Source organism: Myotis daubentonii, chromosome 18 (genome assembly GCF_963259705.1).
Source record: "Myotis daubentonii chromosome 18, mMyoDau2.1, whole genome shotgun sequence".
NCBI classification, from domain to species: Eukaryota; Metazoa; Chordata; class Mammalia; order Chiroptera; family Vespertilionidae; genus Myotis; species Myotis daubentonii.
The window spans coordinates 3,464,533-3,489,358 of record NC_081857.1 but is presented as its reverse complement, the minus strand read 5'-3'; the positions used below and the strand labels follow the sequence as shown (position 1 = coordinate 3,489,358).

At 56.8% G+C, this 24,826-nt stretch overlaps 2 protein-coding genes and 1 long non-coding RNA gene across 10 annotated transcripts in view; 1 reads left to right on the top strand and 2 right to left on the bottom strand.

Annotated features, from left to right (window-relative positions):
* Positions 1-12,952, top strand: part of TADA1 (transcriptional adaptor 1) — a 19,009-nt gene extending 6,057 nt beyond the window's left edge. For 2 of the 4 annotated variants that reach the window (XM_059673364.1, XM_059673362.1), the window contains 5 exons: positions 3,944-4,041; positions 5,301-5,510; positions 6,877-7,028; positions 8,292-8,454; positions 8,843-12,952. In XM_059673364.1, the coding sequence (XP_059529347.1) occupies positions 3,944-4,041; positions 5,301-5,510; positions 6,877-7,028; positions 8,292-8,454; positions 8,843-8,995 (776 nt within the window). In that variant the 3' untranslated portion in view covers positions 8,996-12,952. The other 2 variants (XM_059673365.1, XM_059673363.1) reach the window with 2 other exon arrangements.
* The window catches only part of LOC132220664 (uncharacterized), a 747,794-nt gene that overhangs the window by 120,535 nt on the left and 602,433 nt on the right, over positions 1-24,826 (bottom strand). The window lies entirely within an intron of this gene.
* POGK (pogo transposable element derived with KRAB domain) lies at positions 11,727-24,826 on the bottom strand. 5 transcript variants are annotated; one of them, XM_059673356.1, is made up of 6 exons: positions 24,545-24,825; positions 23,088-23,221; positions 18,483-18,718; positions 17,796-17,894; positions 14,975-16,447; positions 11,727-13,423 (listed from the first exon to the last, which is right to left on the bottom strand). In XM_059673356.1, the coding sequence occupies exons 2-5, from the start codon at positions 23,135-23,137 to the stop codon at positions 14,988-14,990; spliced, it is 1,845 nt and encodes a 614-aa protein (XP_059529339.1). In that variant the 5' UTR covers positions 23,138-23,221; positions 24,545-24,825; the 3' UTR covers positions 11,727-13,423; positions 14,975-14,987. The 5 variants fall into 5 exon arrangements, with proteins under 5 accessions (XP_059529339.1, XP_059529342.1, XP_059529341.1 ...); XM_059673359.1 differs by having other exon boundaries at positions 18,483-18,609; positions 24,545-24,823; XM_059673358.1 differs by lacking the exon at positions 24,545-24,825 and adding an exon at positions 24,383-24,474.

The following is a 24,826-nucleotide window of genomic DNA, read 5'->3' as shown; positions in this document are numbered from 1 at the left end:
TATTGGATGGCCTTAGCTTTAATTTGTAAAATAGAGGCAGTGATGTCGAACCTACGGAATAATAAATAAATAAATAAATAAGCAGACGAAATAACAAGTAAAAAGGTGCTTTTAAAAATACAAAATGCTTGCCCCTTAGCCAGTTTGGCACAGTGGATAGAGTGTCTGCCTGCAGACCAAAGGGTCCCGGGTTCAATTCCGGTCAGGGGCATGTACTTTGGTTGTAGGCCTGGGCCCTGGTTGGGGCTCCTGCAGGAGACAACCAATCGATGTGTTTCTCTCACATCGATGTTTCTCTCTGTCTCTCCCTCTCTCTTCCACTCTCCCTAAAAATCAATGGAAAAATATCCTCAGGCGAGGATTAATACACACACAAAAACCCACAAAAATGCTTAACAAATATGGAGAGTTATTAATAAGTATAGCTATTTGACCTGAATTAAATAAAACCTTTGATATTCTTGAATGCTTATTATTGGTTATTTTTAGATAAGTGAAGAAACGTTTGGAATCTGACAGATTATTTCTCCATCAACACCCCAACTATATTTTCTTGAAATGAAATTATTTAATATTGGCTAGCAGCAAAGAGAAGGTTTCTGTTACAAGTAGAATATAGAAATGGTCTGTACCGACAGCCCTTGCAGGTGAATTACAATGAGCTCGTATTACTTTGACTTTTTCTCATTAGCAAGGTGGTTAAAGAGAACAGTACAGCAGGTCTTACAATGAAAAGCTTCCCACCCTCATCCTGTTCTGAAAGGCAGCTACGCTTGTGTTGTGTTCTGGGGCCTTCGTAGCTCCTCATACAGTGTGCTTATTCTCTCTCTAGATACACTGACCTTAGACCTTAGAGTGTTTCATCATCTTACTGCTCTGTGTTTTGTGAGATTTCCTCAGCTCTTCTTTCAGCCTTTCTGTCTCATGCATCCTTTAATTCAACATTTCCATAGAATCTTCTTTTGTTTTACGGATATGTGACTTCTCAGAATTCTCTGAGGATACCAGCTAGGCGTGACTTGAGTCCTCTGTGTAGCCTGGATTCTTTACCTCTCGAACCTCTATTTTTCATTTGCTTAACTTGGTCTTTCTTAAAGTGCTTCAGGTAGATTATTGTCAGAGACCTGAGATTTCATATTTAAGAAATAGAGGCCCAGTACACGAAATTCGTGCACTGGGGGTGGGGGTGGGTGGGGACTGTCCTTCAGCCCAGCCTGCACCCTCTCCAATCTGGGACCCCTCGGGGGATGTCTGACTGCCAGCAGTTGGACATCCCTTTCACAATCCAGGACTGCTAGCTCCTAACAGAAAACCCTGCAGAGACAAGCCTCCCTCTGTGACTCGCCTGCCTGCTAGCCTGATTGCCCCCTAACTGCTCCCCTGCAAGCCTGATTGACACCTAACTGCTCCCCTGCCAGTGCGATCGCCCCCAACTGCCCTCCCCTGCAGGCCTGGTCGCCCCCAACTGCCCTCCCCTGCAGGCCTGGTCGCCCCCAACTGCCCTCCCCTGCAGGCCTGGTCGCCCCCAACTGCCCTCCCCTGCAGGCCTGGTCGCCCCCAACTGCCCTCCCCTGCAGGCCATCTTGTGACACGAGGGTGTGATGGTCAATTTACGTATCACCTCTTTATTTTATAGGATGGGCTTCTTCCTTGGAGGCCAACTACCTTAGTAAACCCTAGAGATGCTGTCCCTTTAACTTGAGCCCTCCATGCTCTCCCCACCTGTGTGAAGTACCACGTGGATGGCAGTGAGCAGGGCTGGCCTCACAGGAGGTGGACTGCCCCAGAACTCAGACGGCCCTGCACTGGGCTAGGTAGCTGTCTGAACAGGGCACCTGCATTTCTGCTCTGTACTGAGTCCGTCTGGGGGTAGGGGTCTGTGTGGATGATTTTTTCCTGTAGACCTCCCACCGATGATATTACGGGTCCCTCCTGGTGCCCGCTGCACTCACCTCCTCCAAATCCAAGTCCTGTCAGGTTTCTCCTGGGCAGGTTGACTCCCGCCTCACTGCCTTCCTGTGAGGAGGCCCGTGGCGTTGGTTTGCTAGCTGGGTCATGGCCAACTCGTGTCTGCTCTGTAAGCCAGCACCGTTCAGCCCATCGTGGACATTTGTCGAGATCTCATCTGGTCCCCTACTATTGTCCTCTTCCTTGCTGTGTGGGCAGCTCCTTTACTTTCCTCTGTTGCCATTTTTAGCAGGTCCTGAAGGAGAGCAGGTTAGCACACGTGCTCAGTTCCCCACCCTGAGCTAAAAAACCCTGCTCTGCTTCTGTGGTGTGTTGCAGGGAGCAGTAGCTGACGGTCCTCCCTCTGTGTCATGGCTGCAGGGACAGCAGCTGACAGTCCTCCCTCTGTGACCCGGCTGCAGGGACATTAGCTGACACTCCTCCCTCTGACAAGGCTGCAGGGACATTAGCTGACACTCCTCCCTCTGTGTCATGGCTGCAGGGAGCAGTAGCTGACGGTCCTCCCTCTGACACAGCTGCAGGGACAGTAGCTGACAGTCCTCCCTCTGACACGGCTGCAGGGAGCAGTAGCTGACGGTCCTCCCTCTGTGACCAGGATGCAGGGACAGTAGCTGATGGTCCTCCCTCTGACACGGCTGCAGGGACAGTAGCTGACAGTCCTCCCTCTGACACGGCTGCAGGGAGCAGTAGCTGATGGTCCTCCCTCTGACACGGATGCAGGGACAGTAGCTGACGGTCCTCCCTCTGTGGCACGGATGCAGGGACAGTAGCTGACGGTCCTCCCTCTGTGACACGGCTGCAGGGACAGTAGCTGACGGTCCTCCCTCTGACACGGCTGCAGGGACAGTAGCTGACAGTCCTCCCTCTGACACGGCTGCAGGGAGCAGTAGCTGACGGTCCTCCCTCTGTGACATGGCTGCAGGGAGCAGTAGCTGACAGTCCTCCCTCTGTGACATGGCTGCAGGGAGCAGTAGCTGACAGTCCTCCCTCTGTGACACGGCTGCAGGGACAGTAGCTGACGGTCCTCCCTCTGACACGGCTGCAGGGAGCAGTAGCTGATGGTCCTCCCTCTGTGACACGGCTACAGGGACAGTAGCTGACGGTCCTCCCTCTGTGGCACGGATGCAGCGATAGTAGCTGACGGTCCTCCCTCTGTGACCAGGATGCAGGGACAGTAGCTGACGGTCCTCCCTCTGTGACCAGGATGCAGGGACAGTAGCTGACGGTCCTCCCTCTGTGACCAGGATGCAGGGACAGTAGCTGACGGTCCTCCCTCTGTGACCCGGCTGCAGGGACAGTAGCTGACGGTCCTCTCTCTGACACGGCTACAGGGACAGTAGCTGACGGTCCTCCCTCTGTGGCACGGATGCAGCGATAGTAGCTGACGGTCCTCCCTCTGTGACCAGGATGCAGGGACAGTAGCTGACGGTCCTCCCTCTGTGACCAGGATGCAGGGACAGTAGCTGACGGTCCTCTCTCTGACACGGCTGCAGGGACAGTAGCTGACGGTCCTCCCTCTGTGACCAGGATGCAGGGACAGTAGCTGACGGTCCTCCCTCTGTGACAGGGCTGCAGGGACAGTAGCTGACAGTCCTCCCTCTGACACGGCTGCAGGGACAGTAGCTGACAGTCCTCCCTCTGACACAGCTGCAGGGAGCAGTAGCTGATGGTCCTCCCTCTGTGACACGGATGCAGGGACAGTAGCTGACGGTCCTCCCTCTGTGACCCGGCTGCAGGGACAGCAGCTATGGTGTGGAAAACCAAGCTGTCGTCCTGAGAGTAATTTTGGTTACAGCTAGAAAAGGAAGTGGAAGGAATTTATGATTTTGTTTTGAGAAGCAGAAAAAGAAGATGTGAATTTTTTATTGATTTACATTATTTGAGCATTCCATACTTGTTTTTAACCCCAAATGAAAACACTTAGCAGTTTCCGACTCATGGTTTTCTCTCACGGTCCTTGCTTCCTGTCTCCTAGAGGGTGCCGGCTCCTTGCCCTGGACAGGCGGCTCCGCAGCCAAGCCCGGGAAGCCGAAGGGAAGGAAGAAGATGTCTTCTGTGCGCCAGAAATTTGATGTAGGTCTGGGTAACCACTGGTTTAAGTTTTTAATGAATATGAAGTTACCGGTAATTGAGTTGGGAAATAGGGGGTGTCCTGTGGGGGAAAGGTGTCCTGTTTGTGAAGTTGGTGCCTGAGTTTTTCTAGTTCTGGTTTGTTCTGCACAAACATTAATGTTCTCAATAGCATCCGCGATTTCTCAGTGATTTGGGAGCTATGCCTGTGTTCTCCCTCTGAAATGTTTCCCTGGAGGGACTGGAGTCCCTCGGTCCAGGAGGCCCGCAGGCCGCAGGGCCGGGGGCCCGGGGGCCAGCAGAGAAGGCGCAGGGGCGTTTGGCTGTAGGGTGTGTACACAGTTAGAATAACCGGCTTTTTCCTGAGGGAACAGTTTCCTGAAAGTCTCCCTCCTCTCGGTGTTGACGGGAAGCGATGGCTCTGGATTAACACCACAAGCACCGATCCTGCCTCTGCTGTTTCAGCTCAGCAGCATTCCCCTGGAGGCCTCCTGCTCACACACATGCTGGCGTACAGGGCAGCTTCTCCCCTGGAAAATGGGGAAAAACAAGTGTTGCTTTTCTAATACAAACTTCAAACACGTTAGCTACAAAGTGTTGTATGTTGTGCTTAACCACAAGCTGCCAGGGCCCGTCTCTGGATGGTGACGGAGAGTATAAATGGGCCCTCAGCTCTCCCAGAGGAGGCCGAGGCTGTATGAGCAGAAATAAGATTGAGAAAATGATTTTAAATAATGAGGCTGGCGATGTGTTGTTGAGAATTGCAAGTGGAAGGCAGTAGTAACTAAGTCACACTGCACTACACAGCATTATCTTGGAGCATCTGCTGTTAGGTCTGTCCTGTTGGGTAGTAAGATTTTCCAGGCTTAACTGAAGGGTTGATTATGCCCTGATACTTTCAGAACCTGCCTGCTAATGTGCACTTCACAGGCTCTCACTTGTTTTGAACATAGTTTTAAACCTTCTCCCTGATTGTTACTCCAGCACAGAGCCATGTGCTCTGTGGTTACAGAGATGCTAATTATTAGAACAATCGGCCGTGCGTTCTAGCGTGCTCCCCTCAAGCCACGCCTCCGTTATTTCCATGAAACACGCGTGAGTCTGTGACTATTTGTGCATGAGGCGTTGCTTTTTTGGTTTCACCCCGCTGGCGTGATCCTGGTGGCGTGGCTCTGTGGGCTGTGCAGTCCAGGACGTTACTCTTGTTTGCGTCTCGTTACTCGCCACTGTAATGAATAACTTTGAAAGGTTTTCTTACTCAGCACAGATTCCAGCCTCAGAACCCCCTCTCGGGAGCCCAGCAGTTTGTGGCAAAGGATCCCCAAGATGACGATGACTTGAAACTGTGCTCCCACACAATGATGCTGCCCACGCGGGGTCAGCTGGAGGGGCGGATGATCGTGACGGCGTACGAGCACGGCTTGGACAACGTCACCGAGGAGGCCGTGTCGGCTGTGGTCTACGCCGTGGAGGTGGGTTTGCTGGTGGCAGAAACAGGGCTGCGTGTGATGAGCTTGTGTGTGTTGTTGGAAGTTGCTGCTGCAAGAAAAGACCCCACATGTCACTCTGATCTCAGAATTGTCATCATTCACGTAGTTTTCCTCTGAGGGAGAAACGCATCGCACTCCAGGCAGGTGCCTTCGCTTCACAGGTGAGCTTCCTGGAGGCGACTGGTGTTCGAGCCCATGTGTCATCTGTCAGCAAGGGACAGTTTTTAAGGGGGCAAATGAGATCGAGAGTCCTAGGGACTAACTCACGGGGTGTCGCTGTGTCTGGCATTAGGAGAGCTCGACGTGGCGTCTGCACAGTGGGTTCCTGTCGTAGACGCTCCGTCACGCCCTCAGTTTTTCACGTCGTTGCTGGAGGGTGTCCCTGGGGCCTGGGGTGCACAGGCGCTGCAGGGACGCTGCGTCACCTTGCGCTTCTCTGGGCGTCCCTTTCCTCACCCGGACCTCAGAGATTAAGTTACAAACGTTAAAAAGCTCCGTGTGTGGAAATTATAAACCGCCCTGAACTCCTGATGGGAGAGGGTCTCACAGGTGTCAGTGAAATGCCATCCCTGATCCCGCTAACAAGGGCAGGCTGGGACGAGCTGTCACATTGCCAGCCCTCTTCTATACTTGGCTCTCGTGAGGTGAAGGGATGAAACCCCGATTTTTCTGTGTCCTATGTGTCTGTGTTTACGTGGCTCCTGAGAGCCACGGTTCTCTTCAGGGAGGGGCTCAGTTTATGGGGCACCGTCACCCAGAAACCTCAGAGCTTGAGACTTTTTAAAGCAAGTTTCAAGGTGGGTGCCTCTTTTAAAGAAAATTACTCACTTTTGTGCTTTTATTTAAAGCTATCTGAAAAGCATCTTTTAAATTTTTTTTATTGATTTCAGAGAAGAAGGGAGAGGGAGAGAGAGAGATAGAAACTTCAGTGATGAGAGAGAATCATTGATTGGTTGCCTTCTGCACGCCCCCTACGGGGGAGCGAGTCTACAACCTGGGCACGTGCCCTGACCAGGAATGGAACCGTGACCTCTCCTTGTTTATAGGTCGATGCTCAACCACTGAGCCACGCCGGCCAGGCTGGAAATCATTTTTGAGAGGAACAAATTTAGAGATATGAAACCTTTTAAAGTAAATTCCATGTAGAGCAAGCCCACCTGAAGAACACAGTAAACAGCCCACCCCTCCTCCCGGCTCCTCGGGTCTGGCTCCTCGGTGAACCTGGTGTGGTCCTGCACGGGCGCCACTCCCCTCCCATCGGCTGAGTCCTGTGGGCGTGAGCAGCTCAGGGGAAGTCTGAGGATTTGCTCTTAAATGGGACTTCATGCTGTTTTTCTTGTTTTTACAGAATCATCTTAAGGACATATTGGCATCAGTTGTATCACGAAGGAAAGCATATCGGTTGCGAGACGGTCACTTTAAATACGCCTTTGGTAGTAACGTGACCCCCCAGCCGTACCTGAAGAACAGCATCACGGTGTACAACAGCTTAATAGAAAGGTATGCGCGGCTGTGACATCCCGGCGGTGACACTGCTCTGTGTACCGACCGCTGTCAGATAATGGGTTGGTGCGGCCGTAAGTCTGAGGGGCCCTGAGAGCGGAACGGTTTTACTCATTGTGTCGTTCATCCGCCACTTCCCACAAAGTTCTGTCCAAATGTTAAGCCTTTGGGAAAGAAAAACACTGTTTCCTTGTGGGAACTGAAGTGACTGCGTTTCTGCAAGTGCTGGGCTTGGTGCGTCTGGTCATGGCGACTGGGAGACGTTCTGGAGAAAATGATGGGGGAGGCGGGAGCGATGCAGTGCCGGGTGACAGGGAGGGAGGTGGGAGGAGAGACAGTGTTGGCGCCACGGGGAGGGGCTCTGCCAGCGCCGTTCCTGCCTCCGGGGACCTGGGCCGCAGCTCCTCACCCCGGGCGCACTGTAGGTGACGAGCAGTTCTCAGTCTCCTGCAGGCCTGTGTTTGGGATTACTTGTTCTCATTTGTAAGTCATTCTAGAGAAAAACAAACCAAAAAAGGGGGCTCCTGTGGTGGTGAATTCTGGGGACAGCGTCCCTGACCGCCAGGCTTCTGAGCCGCCTCTCCCCTGCGCAGTCACCCAGGGCTCGGGCTCCTCGGGTGGGCTGTTTCCGGAGCAGGGCTGCCTCTGTCTGGGGCCCACGCTGTCCTGTGCGTCACCTCCTCGGTGTGGCTTCACGCCCGCGTGCTCTGCCGCAGAGGGTCTGTGCTGTGTCCTGGTGCTGACGCTATGCCCGGCTTCCCACCTATTGCACCTGGGCCCCGGGGACGGGCCAGATGGGTTAGTTTCCCCAGGGCCTGCGTTTGGCCTGTGGCCACCCTTGTGCTGGCCATGTCTTCTGGCGGGTTCTCCCCGATCCTGTTGGTCCCAGCACATCCACCTTCCTCTCTATGTCGGTGTTTTGTTTCCTCTTCCGTGAATGAAGGTCTATTGTGTTTTTTCAACTAGAAGCTCTTTAAGGGCAGGGAACAGTCTTGGCTGTGTATCTGGAGTGTAGTAAATCTTTTAACATGTGGAGGGAGGGGGTCAGTAGTTGCTCTACATTTTGTTTCCTGCGTGCCAGATGGGCTGCCTTTAAAAATGAAAATTCTACTCTTCCTCTATGCACTCACTAAAAAATAGCTGGGTTCCTACTTCCTTTTAGATCTTTTTAATGAGGTGCCTCCCTGCAGCCCGTTCCTAGTCTCGCCATTGGGTGTCTCCTCGGAGTTGCTGGGTGTTTCTAACATCCTCTGTTTCCAGCCCTCCAGCCCTTCCTGCCTCCTGTGTCGGCCAGAACGCAGCTGCCCACCTGCACCCCGACGATGCGGAGCAGCAGGCCGCACTCCTGCTGGCATGCTCCGGGGACACCCTCCCCGCACCCCTGCCTCCCGTGAACATGCATGACCTTTTTGAAGCTCTGCAGGTAACTCCTGGCTCCTGAAGGTTGTCCTGGGTTTATGGGTGGCATTCAGGAGCTTGCGTACTTCCCGGCCTTTTGTTTTTCAGTTTGGGCTGTTTTCTGTTAAAGCCATTCATCCCCTCATTTTTAAATCCTCGGCCCAAGTCCTTCCTAATTTCTCTCCCACCCCCCACACCTCCCAAATGAGAGAAAGAAGAGGGGAAAAGACTTTGTTCCCTTCTATTTCAGAACCTTGTTATTTCCTGTTTTCTTGTTAGTTGGCTGGGATTCGTTAGGTTCTGGCTTGAAGTTTGTAAGTTGTGTGTCTTTTGTGTGAGTGTTTCGTGGAGCTAAACCTTTTACATGTTAGAAATGTCCTGAGTGTAACTGAGACCTGTCATGTTCAATCCAGGTGCACAGGGAAGCCATTCCCTCGCACACTGTGTACGCGCTCAACATCGAGAGGGTCATCACGAAGCTCTGGCATCCCACCCACGAGGAGCTGCGGCAGGACCAGGTGCACAGACAGCGCCTGGCCGCCAGGGGGGGGCTTCTGCTCTACTGAGTCGCCCCCTGCTCTGCCGAGTCATGCCGCAACATACTGGTTAGTGAGCATTGACTGTCTCGGGTCCACACTTCAAGACTGGAGTGGACGGTGTAAATATAACCTTTCCTATGGAAATGTGACATTGAGTACATTTTGTGTTGCTACTGTGAAGCCATTAGTAGAAATCTGACTTCGCGAGGGACCCATATCTGTGTGTGGACGTGTCCCCGTAGGGTGGGCCCTGAAAGTTGCCTGCGTGGGAATGGCCTGGCCCTGAGCTGCCGGGTCCTCTGGTCTGCCTGTCAGGTAGGTGACCTCCTAGAACAAGGACGCTGTTAGAACTCTGCCCCCGTGACCTGCAGGACACCCATGTGTTCAGTGGCATCCTCTGCTCAGTGTCCAGCAGGCCCAAGGTTCCGCCTGCCTCCTGAGAGAAGCGCGCTCTTGGAATTCGGTGGAAGTAACGTACAGTGTTAACAGTCAGACGCCTCCCTCGGTGACCAGCTGATTGTCAGCAGATGTTACCTGGCAGCACCTACAAATCAACACCGCTCCGAGACAGGATGGCTCAGGCAGCCTGTGCTACTGGACACGCCACAGCAGACGCAGAATGAATTCGTTCACCTCATGAAATGTCTCCTCGAGACTCAGGTTCCCTTCATGTGGTTCATATTCCCGGACGCTGACTGGCAGGCTCACCTATTCGTCGTTCCCATAGGACGCTTACAGTTTATGTGAACGTGTTGCATTGTACGTGTAATTCCCCAGTTCCTGTGTCTATCCTTTCAAACGATAAAGTGAACGTAATTTACACTTGGCAGTGTTACCGACACCAGGCTTTTTTAGAGAGGTATTGCTGTTTACTCAAGGGGAAGTGCTGGTGGATATGCAGTTGACTCCTGAACAGTGTGGGTGTTAGGGGCGCCAACCCCAACGCATCGGATACGCACTCACAACTTGTGACTTGCCAAAACTTCGCTACCCTCAGTACCCGTGGGGGCTTGGTTCCCGGACCCCCACTGATGCCAGAATCCTCGGGTGCGCAGGTCCCCGATACCACATGGTGCAGAGCCACGTAGACTCCCAACCGCAGGCTTTAGTCCGGGTGTTCACCGAAGAAAATTCATGTATATGTGGCCCCGCAGTTCAAACCTGTGTTGTTCAGGGTCGGCTGCATTAGAATGAGTTCTGTGGGTTAGTAACGTATAAATATGTACAGATGGGAAGCTGGCTGTGTGTGCTGGATTTTGTACCTTCAATGTGACAAATAAACCTTTTGGGAGAAAACTGTGTGTTTATTAAACAGATAAGGGACCCTGCCTTCTGCAGAAACATGAAAAGCCCTGTGGTGAGACCTGAGCAAGATGTTTCAGGAGAATGTTCTAGAGGGAAAGATTAAGGCATGCCATCTCTTCCTTCTGTTGTGTGTAAACAAGACTGAAAGGAAAGTCAACAGCTCAGTTTCAGTTGCTGGCCCAAGTCAGAAAGGCCCTTTAGACTTACGGTTGAGCTAATACTGGAGTTGCGGGTTTAGAGGAACTGGAACCAGTGTCTAACCAAACATTTTGGACTACACACACCTGGGCCTCAAGGCTACGTATGTGTCCAATTTTGTGGGTTCCGCGGGTGCAGAGGCAGCCAGGCCAGGTCTATGGCCCACTGAGAGGGCAGGTTTCATCTCTGCTCTTGGATCTAAGTCCCTACAGTCACCTGCTCTGTGGACCAGAGGACTCCCTGTGCCTCCTGTTCCGGGCCCACTCTCTGAGGGCAGGAGGGTAGGGAGAATGGTGCTCAAGAGCCCTGAGAAGTGTGAGCAGATGAGGCTGCCGCCAGCCGGGCCCTCCCGCCCTGGGATCCTGAGTGCTTCCTGCTAAGCATCCTCTTGAGAAATGCTTCCGTGAGGAAAAATGCTGAGAACGAGGTAGCTTCACACAGAATGAAGCGCTTTTCCTGCAGGAACCCCACAATCACGTTAGCTGCAGGGTCACTCGGGCCCACCCTACTGTGTCCCGGCCCGAAGTGCTCAGCACATGCCCATCACCCTGAGCACCCACCGCTGTGACCGGCCAAGCACAGCTCTCCTCACGGAACCCGTCCCCTTGGCGACCACGACGGGGCTTCAGTTACTGAGTGGTCGGTCCTGACTGCAGTGAAGGCCTGTTCCCTGTGGCATGTGCCTCCAGGAGATAAAATCAGGGCAGAGACACTTGGTTTTAGGGGTCATGCCTGCTGTGGCCAACAGATGGGTTCAGAATTTGACTGATGGCTTAAAGGGAAACGTGGTCTAGGTTATTCTTGGAAAGGAGACAACTACTTACTCATTGAATCCACGGGCAGGGTAGATTGGAGTGATCACGCATCGTGAAAGGGCACATGGAGGGTTCACCATGCTTTCCTTTCTAGAAGGCAGTTCTGTGGGTCAGCGTGCTGGCACGTTTTCACTCATTAAAACCCACACCCCTAATGACTGCCTTCCTGATTCTGGTAACGTACCGTCCCTCACAGCGCCCAGGCCAGGACTGCTTGAGGGGAAGCTGTTTATGCCAGCCCCCTGCCCCAGTCTAAAACCACACACTTGCTTCCCTCTGTAAAGACACCGTTCCTGGTACTGCCATCCCACGAACAGACCCTTTCGATCCAAGGGTGTAACATTTATTGGTACAAGGGGTGAGGAAGGACGAGTCATTGTTTGCAGTGTGGCTTTCACAGTACTAGCAGGTGAGGAATAAAGACACCACCACAGCCTACGGTCTTTATTATCAAAGTTTATTGTGGGCCATTTTCTACCTACTGAGGAGTAAGTACATCTATGTCTCAACATGTGCTGTCGTCCCTCAGGGTCACGGCCACCCTGCAGCGCAGCTGTCCCGGGCTCCGTTAGGCAGAGGCTGTCAGTGGAAGCAGAGCCGTCACTCCGGGAGCATCCCAGAGCAGCAGCCGAAAGGCACCGCCCATGGGGTGGAGACGGCGGTATTGGCGGAATGAATCAGGAGTTGAACGCATTCTCCACGCATCTCGGCCAGAGAACGGTGGCCCCGATGCCGGATCCCAAATCAGGTCTTATAAGCATGCCCCACGCAAGTGAAACGGCAGCGAGGGAGGTGCCGGGAACCAGGGAGGTGGAGGATAAATTAAGTGGAATTGGAGGGGATGGAAAGTTCTGGAATGCAAAGTAGCTGGGTGTAGACGCCATTTCAGATGACGAAGAATTCGGCACAGTTTGCCAATGGGGCAATTCAAATATTGAAAGTTATTCTGATACCAGAAATTAAGTGAGATTTCCCCTTTGGGAGGAACACTGGTTTTTAAAAAAGGGGAAAGGTGTTTCGTCAACAGGAAAATGAGTACCTGAGTAGAAGTAGGTGGCTCAAGATGCCAAGAACAGTGTCGAGTAGGAACGAGAGGGTGTGCAGGAGGGAGACGTGGAGGCCTGTCGCAGGCCTGACGTGGAATGACATTTCTAGCAGGGGCTTTGTCTGCGAGGTGCTGGCCTGTTTCCTGTAGCGCAGATAGCGTTGAAGGAATGTTTCCGTAACACTCGACTGAGGTGGGAATGCAAACTACTATAGTGTAAAGACTCGGAGACCTCCCCCTCCTGCAGGGGGAAGGGTTCGTCTCAAACAGCTGTGGCTGAAGGCCCGCACCCTCTCACCACCCCCGTGATAAAAATATTAAAATGAACAAATCAAACGCCAGGAGTCCATGAGCCTTGTACCATGAGCACAGCAGGCAACTTCCGCTGACTTGTGCAGGCGGCCTGAGAAAGGGGACCTGTGGCCTGAATGCTGCCCTGCGTTAGAGAGAACCATAATGAACCCCCAAGCTAGCTGCCCACCTGGCTGGGAAGATTAATAAAACAGCATCGTTTGCTTTAACCTGGATCTTCCCCACTAACCGAGTTTGCCTATAGAAAAGCCACCGGCTGGCACCAGGCCAGTGTGTCTGAATGTTGTCATTAGTATCTCCTTTTCCTAAGAGAGGAAATGTGTTAAGTACAAAAACGACATGTTTCTGCTCAGCCTTCTCCGCAGTCCTGACCTGCTGGCGGCAGGCTCCACGGGAGGCATTTTTAAAGGCAGAAGAAACAATGACTGGAGGTTTTTCTCCCCAGAAAGGACGCGGTGGAGTGGCCGACGGCGAGCCCCCTGGGCGCTGCACAACGGTCTCCAGGCGATGCCTTTTCATTCCCCACGGGTTCCTTCTGGTGGACACTGGCGTCACCTCTACGAGAAACGGGAGAAGCAGTTTCTTTCCTAATCACGTCTCTGAGGAAACCAAGGGTCCCAGACTTCTGTGACCCCGCGGGTGCGGGCTGTGTCCGGGTGGGATGCCCGGGCGCTGTCCAGACCGGCCTTCCCAGCCCCGCGTCCTGGCGCGCGGTCCCTGTGTCCACACTCCAGCTCTCCTCCTGGGTTTCTCCCCAGCCGCTTCAGGCAGTCCCATTTGCTGGAAAAGAGAGGACCTAAGTGTGAATTAACCGGGGACTTTGGATAGCGTGTAACTTTCAACAAGCGTAATTATTCCATTAGTCAGATTGCTGATAGATGAGGAGGGGCCGTGGAATGCCCACACGTCTCCCGGGTCCCCGTCCACTGCTGCGGCGACTCAGAAAAGAGCCACTGCATGGAGCGCGCGCATCCAGGTGAGCGGGCCGGTGGGCGACGCGTCAGCACCCACGGTCCTCGGGCACAAGCGTCGCTCTGTTCCCTCCCCTCTTCTGGCAACTCGGACCCAGTCCTGTGGGTGGCAGTGAGCTTAGAACATAAAAAACGCACAAAAATGTTACCTAACAAGGAGAGGAAACAAGGTAAAGTGAGAAAGGGATAAACACTCGCTGTAAGTCAGTGCGATATGCAAGGGCAGTGAATGGTTAGCGGAAAGGGAGGCTGAGCCAGGGGTGGGCGGGGGACATGAGAAAAAGGCAGCTTTGGCGATTTCGAATGTCGTGGTAAGAACTGGGCTGCCCTGGAGTTCTAGGGAGCCCACGCTGGCAGCGGGCCCCGCAACAGAGCGCCACTGGACGTAGGGGCAGGGAGGGGACGGGTCTCCTGGCAGCTCGCAGGGCACAGAGCCTTCTGTTAGCATTTCACGTGGAGGAGGAAGCAGACAGCACGGAAACACCTCGTCACACTTTAAAAGGAAGTTTAGTCAGGACGTTCCAGGTCCCCCGTCCAGTAACAGTCGCTTCATATTCAATACGCATTGTGTTCGGAGGGACGAGTAACTGACAGAGAAACAAGAACGAGAGGGTGAAGCGAACCCTTGTTCTTCTGTGTCCCCTCCTGTCCGCGCTTCTCTCCAGGTGGGGGCTGGTGCTCTCTGCCAGACCCCCTTCCATCTGAGCCCTTTCTCCTAGACTCGCCTGAGCCGCAGGCCTGTTCCTCACCCTCCGCCCGTCGTCCCAGATAAGCACCTGCTTATTATTACCATTTCCTGATGTAAAGATTCCATTTAAAAGTATCTTCCTTCAGACAGCTGAGAACTACGAGAAATTAACTGCCCCCCCCCCCCCACGTGAAAGTCGTTATGAAGAGGAAGATGTTGGCAAACTTGTGAGAAGCAAGCACAGGTGACTACTCCCACCTCCCAGGGGCCCCACAGACGCCCCGGGACAGACCCGAGGCCGAGGACGGGGCTGAAGGCAACTCGGTGTGTCTCACGTCCCAGACCTCCTGGCCAGCAAGGAAACAAGAAGTGGGCTTTTCAGACAAAACTTCCTTAACCCGGCGGTCAGACCATGCTGCTCAGCCCCACAGCCAGCATCGGAGCTGAGGTGCTGTCCGCAGCTGACCAGCCCTCGGTACATGATTACATGCAAGGGCTCGGGTCCAGCCACAGAGCCAAGGACACAGGAAGCGCAGCGACAGGAGTTTCACACGAAGGAGACGCCGCCGGTGGCCTGCACCCCAGCACTGCACGTGGGCTCTCGGGGTCTTGCAAAGGGGAAGGCATGGCAAGACAAGGCTACCTGTGGACACAAACAGGTCACTGGGTTACCTGAGCCGTGCGGTCAGTTGCTCTCTGTCCTGCTCTCGGCGGGCAGCTCCCCTCCGCCCGGCAGCTCGCCCTCGATCTCCCACAGGACGTCGTCTTCGTCCTCCAGGCTGCTGGAGATGTGGCACTTGCGGAACCCTTGCACGATGGCTTCGCTGGAGATGCTGTTCCACGCGACCATGACCCACTCCAGGAAGAGGCCGAGGGGCGGCTTCTTGGCGTTCCCGGTGGGGCTCAGCGCCAGGTTCCCCGCCAGAAGCCAGTTGGAGTACTGGGCCCGCACGCTGTCGTTGAGCGGCTTGTAGACCACCACGTCCAGCACCTGCAGCTGCGAGGTCAGGCCGCCCGGGATGATGACCATGTCGGTGTTCATGCGCTCCATGCAGCTCTTCACCGAGTCGGTGGCGTGGCCCCGGAAGCCGTTCAGGATCAGCATCCCTCGCTGCTTGGGCACGGCGCCCGTCCGCCGCCGCCACACCACCTCCAGCCAGTCCTGCATCAGGTCCTCCGTCATCCAGCCGTAGCGGTGGCAGCGGATCTCCATCCCGCTGGGGAACTTCCCGGGGGGGATGTACGTGCCCCGCAGGATGATGTAGGGGGGCAGCTTCCTGCCATCGGCCAGGACCCCCAGCATCGCCGTGATCTTCAGCTTCTCCCTGCCTGGCGTCTTCACCAAGACGGGCTTTTCGCCCTGGTTGTCCACGGTCACCCTGGAGGGCACCTCCAGACAGATGGGCGTCTCGTCTGCATTTCCCATCTGAGCCACCTGGTAGTCGTGCGCCCGGCGCAGCGCCAGGACGCTGCGCTGGTAGGTGACGAGCTTCTCCGTCAGGTCTTCGGGCAGCTGCTGGGGCACGGGCACCTTGTGCCTCAGGGACAGGTCGTACCTGCGCATCATCCGGCGACACCAGCCCAAGCTGGCCTTGAACCCTTTCTCCGGAATGTTCATCTCCTGGGCGATCTCGAGGGCTTTCAGCTGCATGGCCTCCCGGGTGATCGGGTCCCCTTTGGCCTGCATGTACCGGACATACTCGGCCACGCGCTGGTCCACCAGGGCAAAGCGCCCGTTCTTGGGGCCGCGGAACGCCCGCCGCATGGCGTGGGCGTTCTGCAGCTGCGGCTTGACCTTGCGCCAGTCCCGCACGTTCTTTTCCAGCACGCCAAACTGCTTGGCCGCCTGGCAGTTGTTGGTGCTCTCGGCGAACTCCACCACCATCAACTTGAACCCCGCGTCGTAACTGCGGCGCATGCCCCGGCTGAACTGGAACTTGGCGGCCAGGTCGTCAGCCGAGAGGTCGTACCCCGGGAAGCCCATGGCCATGTAGAAGGGGTACCCCTCGCTCCACTCGGGCAGCTCGGGGAAGTCCCGAGGCAGGCGGAGGCCAAAGCCGTCCAGGGGCTGTGGTGGGGGGAATGGCGACACCGTGTGCAGCGGGCCCGCCCAGTCTGGGGGCTTGACGTCAGCCTCTTCGTGTTCTGGAGACAAACAGGAAGGGGCGAAGGTAAGAGCAGTGAGCACAATGATGTCCACCGGTTCCTGATTTTGTTGGTGGAAATGCCAAGAGTGGAAGTCCAGTGTGTCAAGGGAGTTGAGCTAGAGGGGCAGGGCTGAGCTGAGCACAGGTGCCGAGCCTGAGTCGTAATCTGGGGCCACGTTTAGGTCAAAATGACTCCCATTCGGGTGTGAAGTCAAATATAGCCGGCACTGCCAGACCACCGGAGGGTGTGGCCTTCCATGGCTGAGCCACATCTCGATCCAAGAGGCTCTGCGGCAGGAGCCACACTCAGCAGGGCTGGGCTTCTCGGGCAGCGAGTGGCTCTCGCACACCAGCTGGAACCGGTTCCCTGTGTGTTTATATGTGGAGGGCCTCAGAAAACCGAATACGATCCGGGGAAACTGCCATATCTCACCCAAACTGAGATGTCATCAGTTGCAAGAGGCAACATCACTTTAAGAGGCACTCTCAGTTTCAGAGACGTTCAAGTGCCGGGGGCGGGGAGGGGAGGGGGAGATGTCTTAGAATAATGCAATACGGCCTTTGAAACTCTGACTTACGGAGGGAAGGCAAGTGAAACCTGGCTGCTGGGAGGCGAATTCAGCCAGCTACCCTGCTGCCATTTTCTTAATGAAAGACCGTGTGCGTCTTAGACCTGTTTGCGCAAGCGTGTGCTGTGCCCGGTGCTGCCTGTCCATCAGGGTGAAGTGGACAAGGAGCCAGGGTGAGTAACTCTGGGCGCGTGCCTGGCACGTCTTCCCCCATCGCCAGAGGGGTACGGGGCACCCCGAGGTGGCTGCAGGCCCCCGAATGTGCACTGGTCTCAATGCCACTCAAACTTCAGTTTGCTGCATCTGCCCACGCGGTGGCACACTGAGACTCTTACCACAGCAGACAGGAGCGTGGAGGCTCAGAGAGCGCAATGAAGTTGCCTAAGGCCAACGCAGCACCGGAAGGGAGGTTTTCAAACTCCAAAGCCCATCATCTCTCTGCCTTGCACCCCTGCCTCACTCTCACGCACCCCATCGACAGTGGTTCTCAACCTTCCTAATGCCGCGGCCCTTTCATACAGCTCCTCATGTTGTGACCCAACCATAACATTATTTTCGTTGCTACTTCATAACTGTAATTTTGCTCCTGTTATGATCGTAATGTAAATATCTGATATGCAGGGTGTATTTAGGCGACCCCTGTGAAAGGGTTGTTCGACCCCCAAAGGGGTCGTGACCCACAGGCTGAGAACCGCTGCCATAGAACAAACACGGAAACTGAAGACCCCACTTCCCATGCTCCCGGGGGATGGGTGCGGGTCGGCTGGATCGCGGTACCTGCGACACCTCCTCCTGGGAGCGGCCATCGGTCCGCATTCTGAGGCTCCTCCTCCCCATCCAGCCGGGAGATCATGTCTGGCTTCGGGAACGGGAACTCTGTCCAGAGGAAGTAACCGAGGCTCGGAGCACCGTCCACATCAGTGCTTCATCACACTCACCCCACCCCCTCTCACCATGGAGGTTTATGAAAAACAGGGAAAAGGGCTGGGGACACGGGGAGAGAAAGGGGATGGGAATGGGCCTGTCCAAGGGAATTCCTGGGTCTCTGCTACGAGGCCTGGCCCAGCAAGCCCGGCGTCCCTCCGGCGGCTGCAGCCTGGTTCCCTGACTGTCAGCGCTGGCAGGGGGCCAGGATGCTTTGGGCATGTCCCCAGCTTCTGCGGCTGCAGGGGTGACAGTGAGCCGAGGAGCAGGCGGTGCTCGGGCCCAGGCCCTGCGACACCTCTGAGGTTCTGCTTTTCTGATACGAACATCTGGGTCGCATGAGGTTCTGAGACCAGCGCAAGTTACTGGGTAGAATGACACAATATTTATATCCCTGCCTGAATCGAACACGGGAAATCAAAGGCACAGGTGTTGAGGGGACAGGCTAAGTTCGGAGAGAGGGTGCTGGTCCCACCACCCAGGAGACGTGGAAACGCTCTCTGGGCTCAGAGCTTCGGGAGGCAAAGGGATGTTTGTTACCCAGCGACAGCACCGTCTCGTAGTTCATCCTCATGACCTCCCGGTACAGGGCCTTCTGGGACTCCGTCAGAACTTCCCACTCCTCGTCGGAAAAGTAGATGGCCACCTCATCAAACAGGGCCGGCACCTGGGGCAGAGCAGGCCTCTCAGCGGCTAGCAGGCACGCAGGTGACTCACAGGCCATCCTCCGGGAGGGGCCTCCCCAGGAAACCAGCTGTCTGCCCGCACACAGGCCGCTAGAGGCAAAATAGGACCCGAGCACAGGTCCCCGCACCCCGAGTGGTTACCATCCCCGTCGGCTGGCAGACGAGAACAGACCTCCCGGAGAAGCCCCCAGTCCCCAACCCCCGTGGGAGACCCTCCGCACGCCAGGGACACCCTGAGAGCATCGCCCCCGCCCCGCCCGCACCCCCTCCCCTTGGTCACAGACCCTCAGCTGTCTGGGTGAGTCTGATGGATCACTGCTGTCTGACCTCAGTGGTTTCTGGACACTGGTCTCCATTTCCCACTGGCCCTAGTGCTGGACTCTGAACCCAAAGAGCCAGTGACAGAAGGGCGGCCTTTCCCAGGCGCACGGGCAGGACAGAGGGCTAATGACAGCCTGGGCGGTAATGAGACACCAGGGCAAACGGGACCCCGCTCAGAGCCCTAAGGACGAGGGCTGCCCCCTGACGTCCCCTGCCTGCCGGGAGGGGGCACCGGGCAGCTAAGGCGGCCAAGCCGCCCACACCCACCCGCTCGCTTATTCAGCCATTTGCTTTCATTTTTACTCCGCTTTTCCTTTCCGTCCCTCAGAACCCTACCCCAAGGTCACCACATTCAGTGGTAAGGACTCACTGGACCGCCTCCTTCAGGCTGGCTACCCTGACTACGGCTTTCAAAGCTGTTCCCAAAGCTGGAACACATTCGAGACACGCAGGGAGCGCTCCCAGGGAAAGCCTGGAACTCACTCACTGCCCAGCCCCCCTTCACACACACACACACCCCACCACCACTTCAAATAAGCAAGGAGGACGCGGGTTCAGAGAGGACTCGTTTCTGTCCAAAGCCACACGGCCAGTAAACGGGACCGAGCAGTCTGACTTCCAGGCTCCAGCCGAATGGCCCCTCGGTGCCCAGGCCTCCCCCTCCCCTGCCTCTGTGTTCAGCTGTCCCCCAGCAACTCATCTCCGCCCTGCCAGCCCCCCACACAGGGTTCTCCCTCGGCCTCCAAGGTCCCCCCATTCCTGGCCTGGCCAATACCCACCCTCCATCCAGGACTCAGCTTAGACGTCCCGTTCCCGGGACCTGGCTGGGTGCCCACCTCCACGTCCCTGCCCTGCCCTGGGCCCCACTCCGCAGTGGCACTGATCACACTGCGCCCCTGGCTCCCGCGTCTGCTTCTCCCACTAGAACACAAGCCCACGGAGGGCAGAGCCTGGCGCCTCCCGCTTTGTTCCCCTGATCACTTAAACATCTTTTTGAATAAAAGGTTTAAGCAAATACTCTCCAGATTCCCCTTCTCTTGCTCCACTTGGAATAGTTGCAAATGATTTTACCTGACACAAAACCGGACCTAGACTTGGAGCGAGCGGACAAAACCCCACATGTGAAAACCAGGAGGCCCCAGCGCTGGTCCCAGCTGCCCACCCTCCTCTCACCTCCCACTTCCCAGCTTCCCACCAGCCTCTGTGCCTGTCCCTGAGGAAATGCCAGGTCCTGGCCATCCCTATTTATAGTCCCTTCCCTTTGCTGATAAACGGATGCAGGGCTGCCTGTCCTGTCACCTCCCAGGCGCAATCGATTCGTAGAAGGCCGTGCGCCCTGGGCCCCGTGCAAACATCCGGCACCTGAGCTGGGAGGGGGCGGCTGGGGGCTGGCGCGGGCTCATCTCTTGGTTTTTATGTCCGAGCCACAGAGCAGCTTCTGACAAGCCCACATTATGCTGCAGAGGCACAGCCCGAGGCTCAGACGTCCCTCACAGCCGCCCCGGGGCACCGGGCAGGGCTGCACCAGGCCCTGGCGGGCGCCTCCCTCCTCCACAGAGCCCTTCTCTCTGGCCCAGCACAACAGAAGCAAACAGGGCGGCCGGGCAAGACTCAGGGGTCGGCAGCCCGAGATCACCCGGTGCCCCTCCTGGTCTCCAGGGAGGGGTGCTCAGCCCTGCCCTCCTCCCTCCACTCAGACCCTCCCTGTCCTCCCAGGGCTTATCTCCAGGGTCAGTGCCTGCTGCACCCACACACACCGCCCAACCCCAGGGAAGGCGGCGGGGATCTCGGAGCAGAGGGCAGTCCTGCTTTTGTACATTATCTCACTGAATCCCTCACATGACACACAGATATGGGGGGCAGCATCCTGCTTTCGCGGGGGAGGAACAGGGCTGTTAAATAACACGCCCAGAGTCACGGAGGGAAGTCTGACCCAAAGCCTGTGCTTTCTCCACGCTCAGGCCTCACCCAGTGGCTGAAGGGGCCTCCGGCTTCCCCAGGAAAGATGCTTCAAGCCTTGTCCCCCAGCGCCACCAAGGAGAGGGCTCCAACTCCGCCATCACAACAGCCCTCCTGGCCCAGGCCTGGCCCGCTCACACACTCGGTTCTGGCTCCGGGACCTGCTCTCCTGTCCCAACTTCTGATCCGGCCTCCGCGCCAGAACATGAGCCCCTCGCTCCCCTTGGAGGAATCCACTGGTGACGAAGGCCGGGTTCAGAGTCCGTCTCCTTTTCTCTCCTCGACGCTGCATTTCCACCCGGTTCTCCTATGGAGTGTATTCCAGCACCCAGCACGATGCTGTCTGCGGGGTTTCCACTGATCACCCCACACACTGTGTGAGAAAGGGATTCTCTCCCTCCCCGGGTTGAATGCCCTCGGGCAGGGTTTCCAACCTCAGCAGGGCCAACAGTGCTGCCCAGACCATTCTCCGTCGGGGGCTGTGCTGTGCCCTGAAGACGTTCAGCAGCGTCCCAGCCTCTGCCCAGATGCCAGCAAGACCTCGCGCCCCCTCCCCGAGTCACGAAGCCCAAAGATGTTTCCGATTTTGCCAAATTCCCCGGGAGGGGAGCCCACTGAGCAAGCCCGGGCCCAGGCTGCCTTCTGCAGGACGCCTCTGAAGTTGTCCAGCGTGAGTGTGAGGCCCCCAGGAGCTGACCTCCACTGCTGCACCCCGAATGCTGTACTGTCGTTTGCTCCCTTGTGAGACCAGCGACTCCACGAGCCTGGAGGCCTGTGTCAATAGCTCCAGCACCTGTGCTCCCAACTGACGTCCTCCTTTCCCAGGGGAGCGTGGCCTTCACCTTGGACATGTCTCACTGTCCGACACTCAGACACCCACTTCCACTGCACCTGTCTCCAAGGTCCCCCCCCCCATGCGGGTGGGCTCATTTAGCCTCAAAGCCCAGGGCTCCCACGGCCTGGAGGCCTTGCGCGTGGTCTCAGCTGCAGGATCAGGCCGGGCGGAGAACAGGTGGGCAGAGAACCAGAAGAGACAGGGGCCCCTCGACCTCCACAGCCAGACCAGAGCCTGGCGGCACGCTGTCTCTTTGCTTTGTATAGTTGAGATATGCAAAATGCATCACGTGTAAGGGTCTAGCTCAGGAGGCGCTTTAAGAACAATCAGTGTCCATGTGTATCCTTGGGGCAAAGGACAGCCTCCCTGCACCCCCCGTTCCCTCAGGTGGGCGGGGCGCCGGGTGGCGGGCAGCACCATGAGTCTCTGACTACAGGTCTCACTGGAAACAAAGGATGTGATGATGTTGACACTGTTGACCGCAAGGCAAACGAAGCAGAGAGCAGGAATGTCAGCTTGTTGCTCATTTAAAATGTTGACCATCCACACGCAACTGCCAGGAAGGCCAGTGAGTCTGTGAGTAATTGTTCCTAATATAACTCCTCTTCTTACACTGACATGTTTGCAAGTTTACCAAGTTCTCTCCACTGTTCTGTTTGGATATGCACCCCATCCCCAGCTGCCGAGCCCCGGTCCCTGCATCCAGGCCAGCTGGGGGTGCAGTTTTCCCGTCAGCGCCGTGACCCCAAGTCTCACTGAAAGTGGTTCCTTTTAACCAGCCGCAGGGGACACCACCTCTCTCCTTCCCTGTGAGGTCCCCTCTGATCCCCAGCCTGCCCAAGTCAGTTTAGAAAAACCCCCACACTCTGATATCGGATCACCCTGACCTGCCTTCAGCTAGAAGCCCTGGTCCTAAATGCTTTTCATCCACGGACCCTCCACGCTGTAACCCCCACTCCTCTTCACTGTATTTGGTGTGAGCCAGGTCGTGTCCACTACTATGACCCTTGACCCCTTTCTCAGTAGCCCGGGATGACCCTTCCTTCCATGGTAACGACTGTCAGAGCATTCGTTCCTGTAACACAGGTCAGCAAACAGGGTGTACACAACGTGCTGGCACTGAGCAGGGTGCGGGGACCCAGGGGTGCGGAGACCCTGGGCCTTGGCCTCCTGGATAGAAGGGCCTGCTCAGGTAACCCGCTCCGTTTCCAAAGCACCTTTTAAAGCCACAGCACTGTTTTCTCGGGAATGCGAACACCTGGGCTGGGCTGGGCTGTTTTTCCTCCCTCTGTCCACTCCAGGAGGAGGCTTCCACAAGCCGTGTGGCCCCCGACCCTGACTTACCCACGCGCCCTCGGAGCAGATGCGGACCTTCTGCATGTCGGTGGAGCCATCCTCCAGTTCCGGGCTCTGAATCTGTTCTTCGCTTTCCTCCACTTTCAGGGTCAGGTTCAGAGGGATGGCTGTGGGCTCCATGTCTGCAAGCAAGACTCGTTCAGAAAACCAGGCCCGTGTGAACTCTCCGTGGCCTGGGGAGGAAGTGGGGCAGCAGGAGGCTGGAAGGAGGGGCTGCAAGCAGAGAGCATAGGTGGCTGCCTTCAAACATTTAAAAAGCTCGGTGGGCCCTGGCTGGGTAGCTCAATTGGTTAGAGCACCTTCCCATTTGCCAAGGTTGCAGGTTCAATCCCAGGTCAGGACACATACAAGAATCAACCAATGAATGCGTAAGTAAGTGGAACAACAAATCGATGTTTCTCTTTCTCTCTCCCTTCCGCTCCCGCTCTAAACTCCATCAATAAACAATTAAAAAGCTCTCTGTGGAGGAGACCAGCCGGGTTCTGTAGGGACCCAAGGGCAGAGCCTGCTGATGGGTAAACATTCATTCCATTCGGGGAAGAGAGCAGGGAAGGGCAGAGCTCAGGGCGCCACCCAAACGTGGACTCAGCCCAGGGGTGTCGCTTCCTATCAGAGGGGGTTCTGAAGCGACAGGACACTTGCTCCACTGGCCGTTCCTACAGGCCAGTCGGGCAGCAGGAGGTTGTTAGGCTTAGAATCGCCACCATCAGGATTTTCCAGATTCGGAGGTTGTGCCCAGAGCAGGCTCAGAAAGCGCTCTCTGGAGCCGCGACACTGAGGGGCGACGCCAGGAGCCAACAAGGTGCACAATCTGCTGGTGCCCGACTCCGGCCCCGGCCCCGCGGAGCTGCCTCGCTGTCGCCGGCACAAGAGCCCTCTTGGGAAGCTCGGAGGCGGTACAAAGGGCCGCGCTCCTGCCCTCTGGGGCGGGCAGTCCCAGGTGGGCAGCGAGGGCGCATCTTGGGGGCCGCAGCCTTCCGGGTGGCCGGGAAAACATCGCTCCCGAGTTCAAAGTCGGCTTCCTCCATATTTCCTTAAAGGACGGGCGAATGCAGCCGAGAAGGGTCTGGGGTACGCGGAACAGGCTTCAGATCCTGGAGCGGGGGCCCCCAACTTGGCTGCGGCCTCCCCGCCGGCTCCTGGGCAGCGGGTCGGGGGTGGGAGGCGGGGTGCCCGCGGCCTGGGCGCCGCCTGCGCCGGGGCAGCTCGGGTCTCTCCAGCCATCTTGTCCCAGTTCCCGTCTCCGCGCCCTGGGAGGCCCGGCCTGGTCCGGCCCCGCGCACCTGCCGAGCGCCGGCGCCGATCGCCTCCCGCCGGCCCGCAACAAAGGCGGCGCCGGTGCAGCTGCAGCCCGGCCCCCGCCCCGCGCCCCGGCCCCCGGCCCGGGAGGATCCCGCCCCGGCCCCCGCCCCGCCCGCGCGCTCCCCGCCGCCGCGCGCACTCACCGCCGGGCCGACCGCCAGGGCGCAGGGGATGCCGAGAGCTCGGGCCCGGCTGTCACTGCGCCATCCCGGCCGTCTCTCCGGGCCCGAGCGCGCGGCCCCTCGGGAGGGAGCGCGGGGACACGTGGTGGGAGAGGGAGGGTCCGGCGCGAGCTGAGGGTGTTGGGAGGCAGGGGGCGGGGCGCGCTGATGTCAGCGGCCGGGCGCCCGGGGACGCGCCTGCGCCCACCCTCCTCCCGTGGCTTCCGGCGCCCTGCGCGCCCCTCCCGCCCGCGCGCCCCGCTG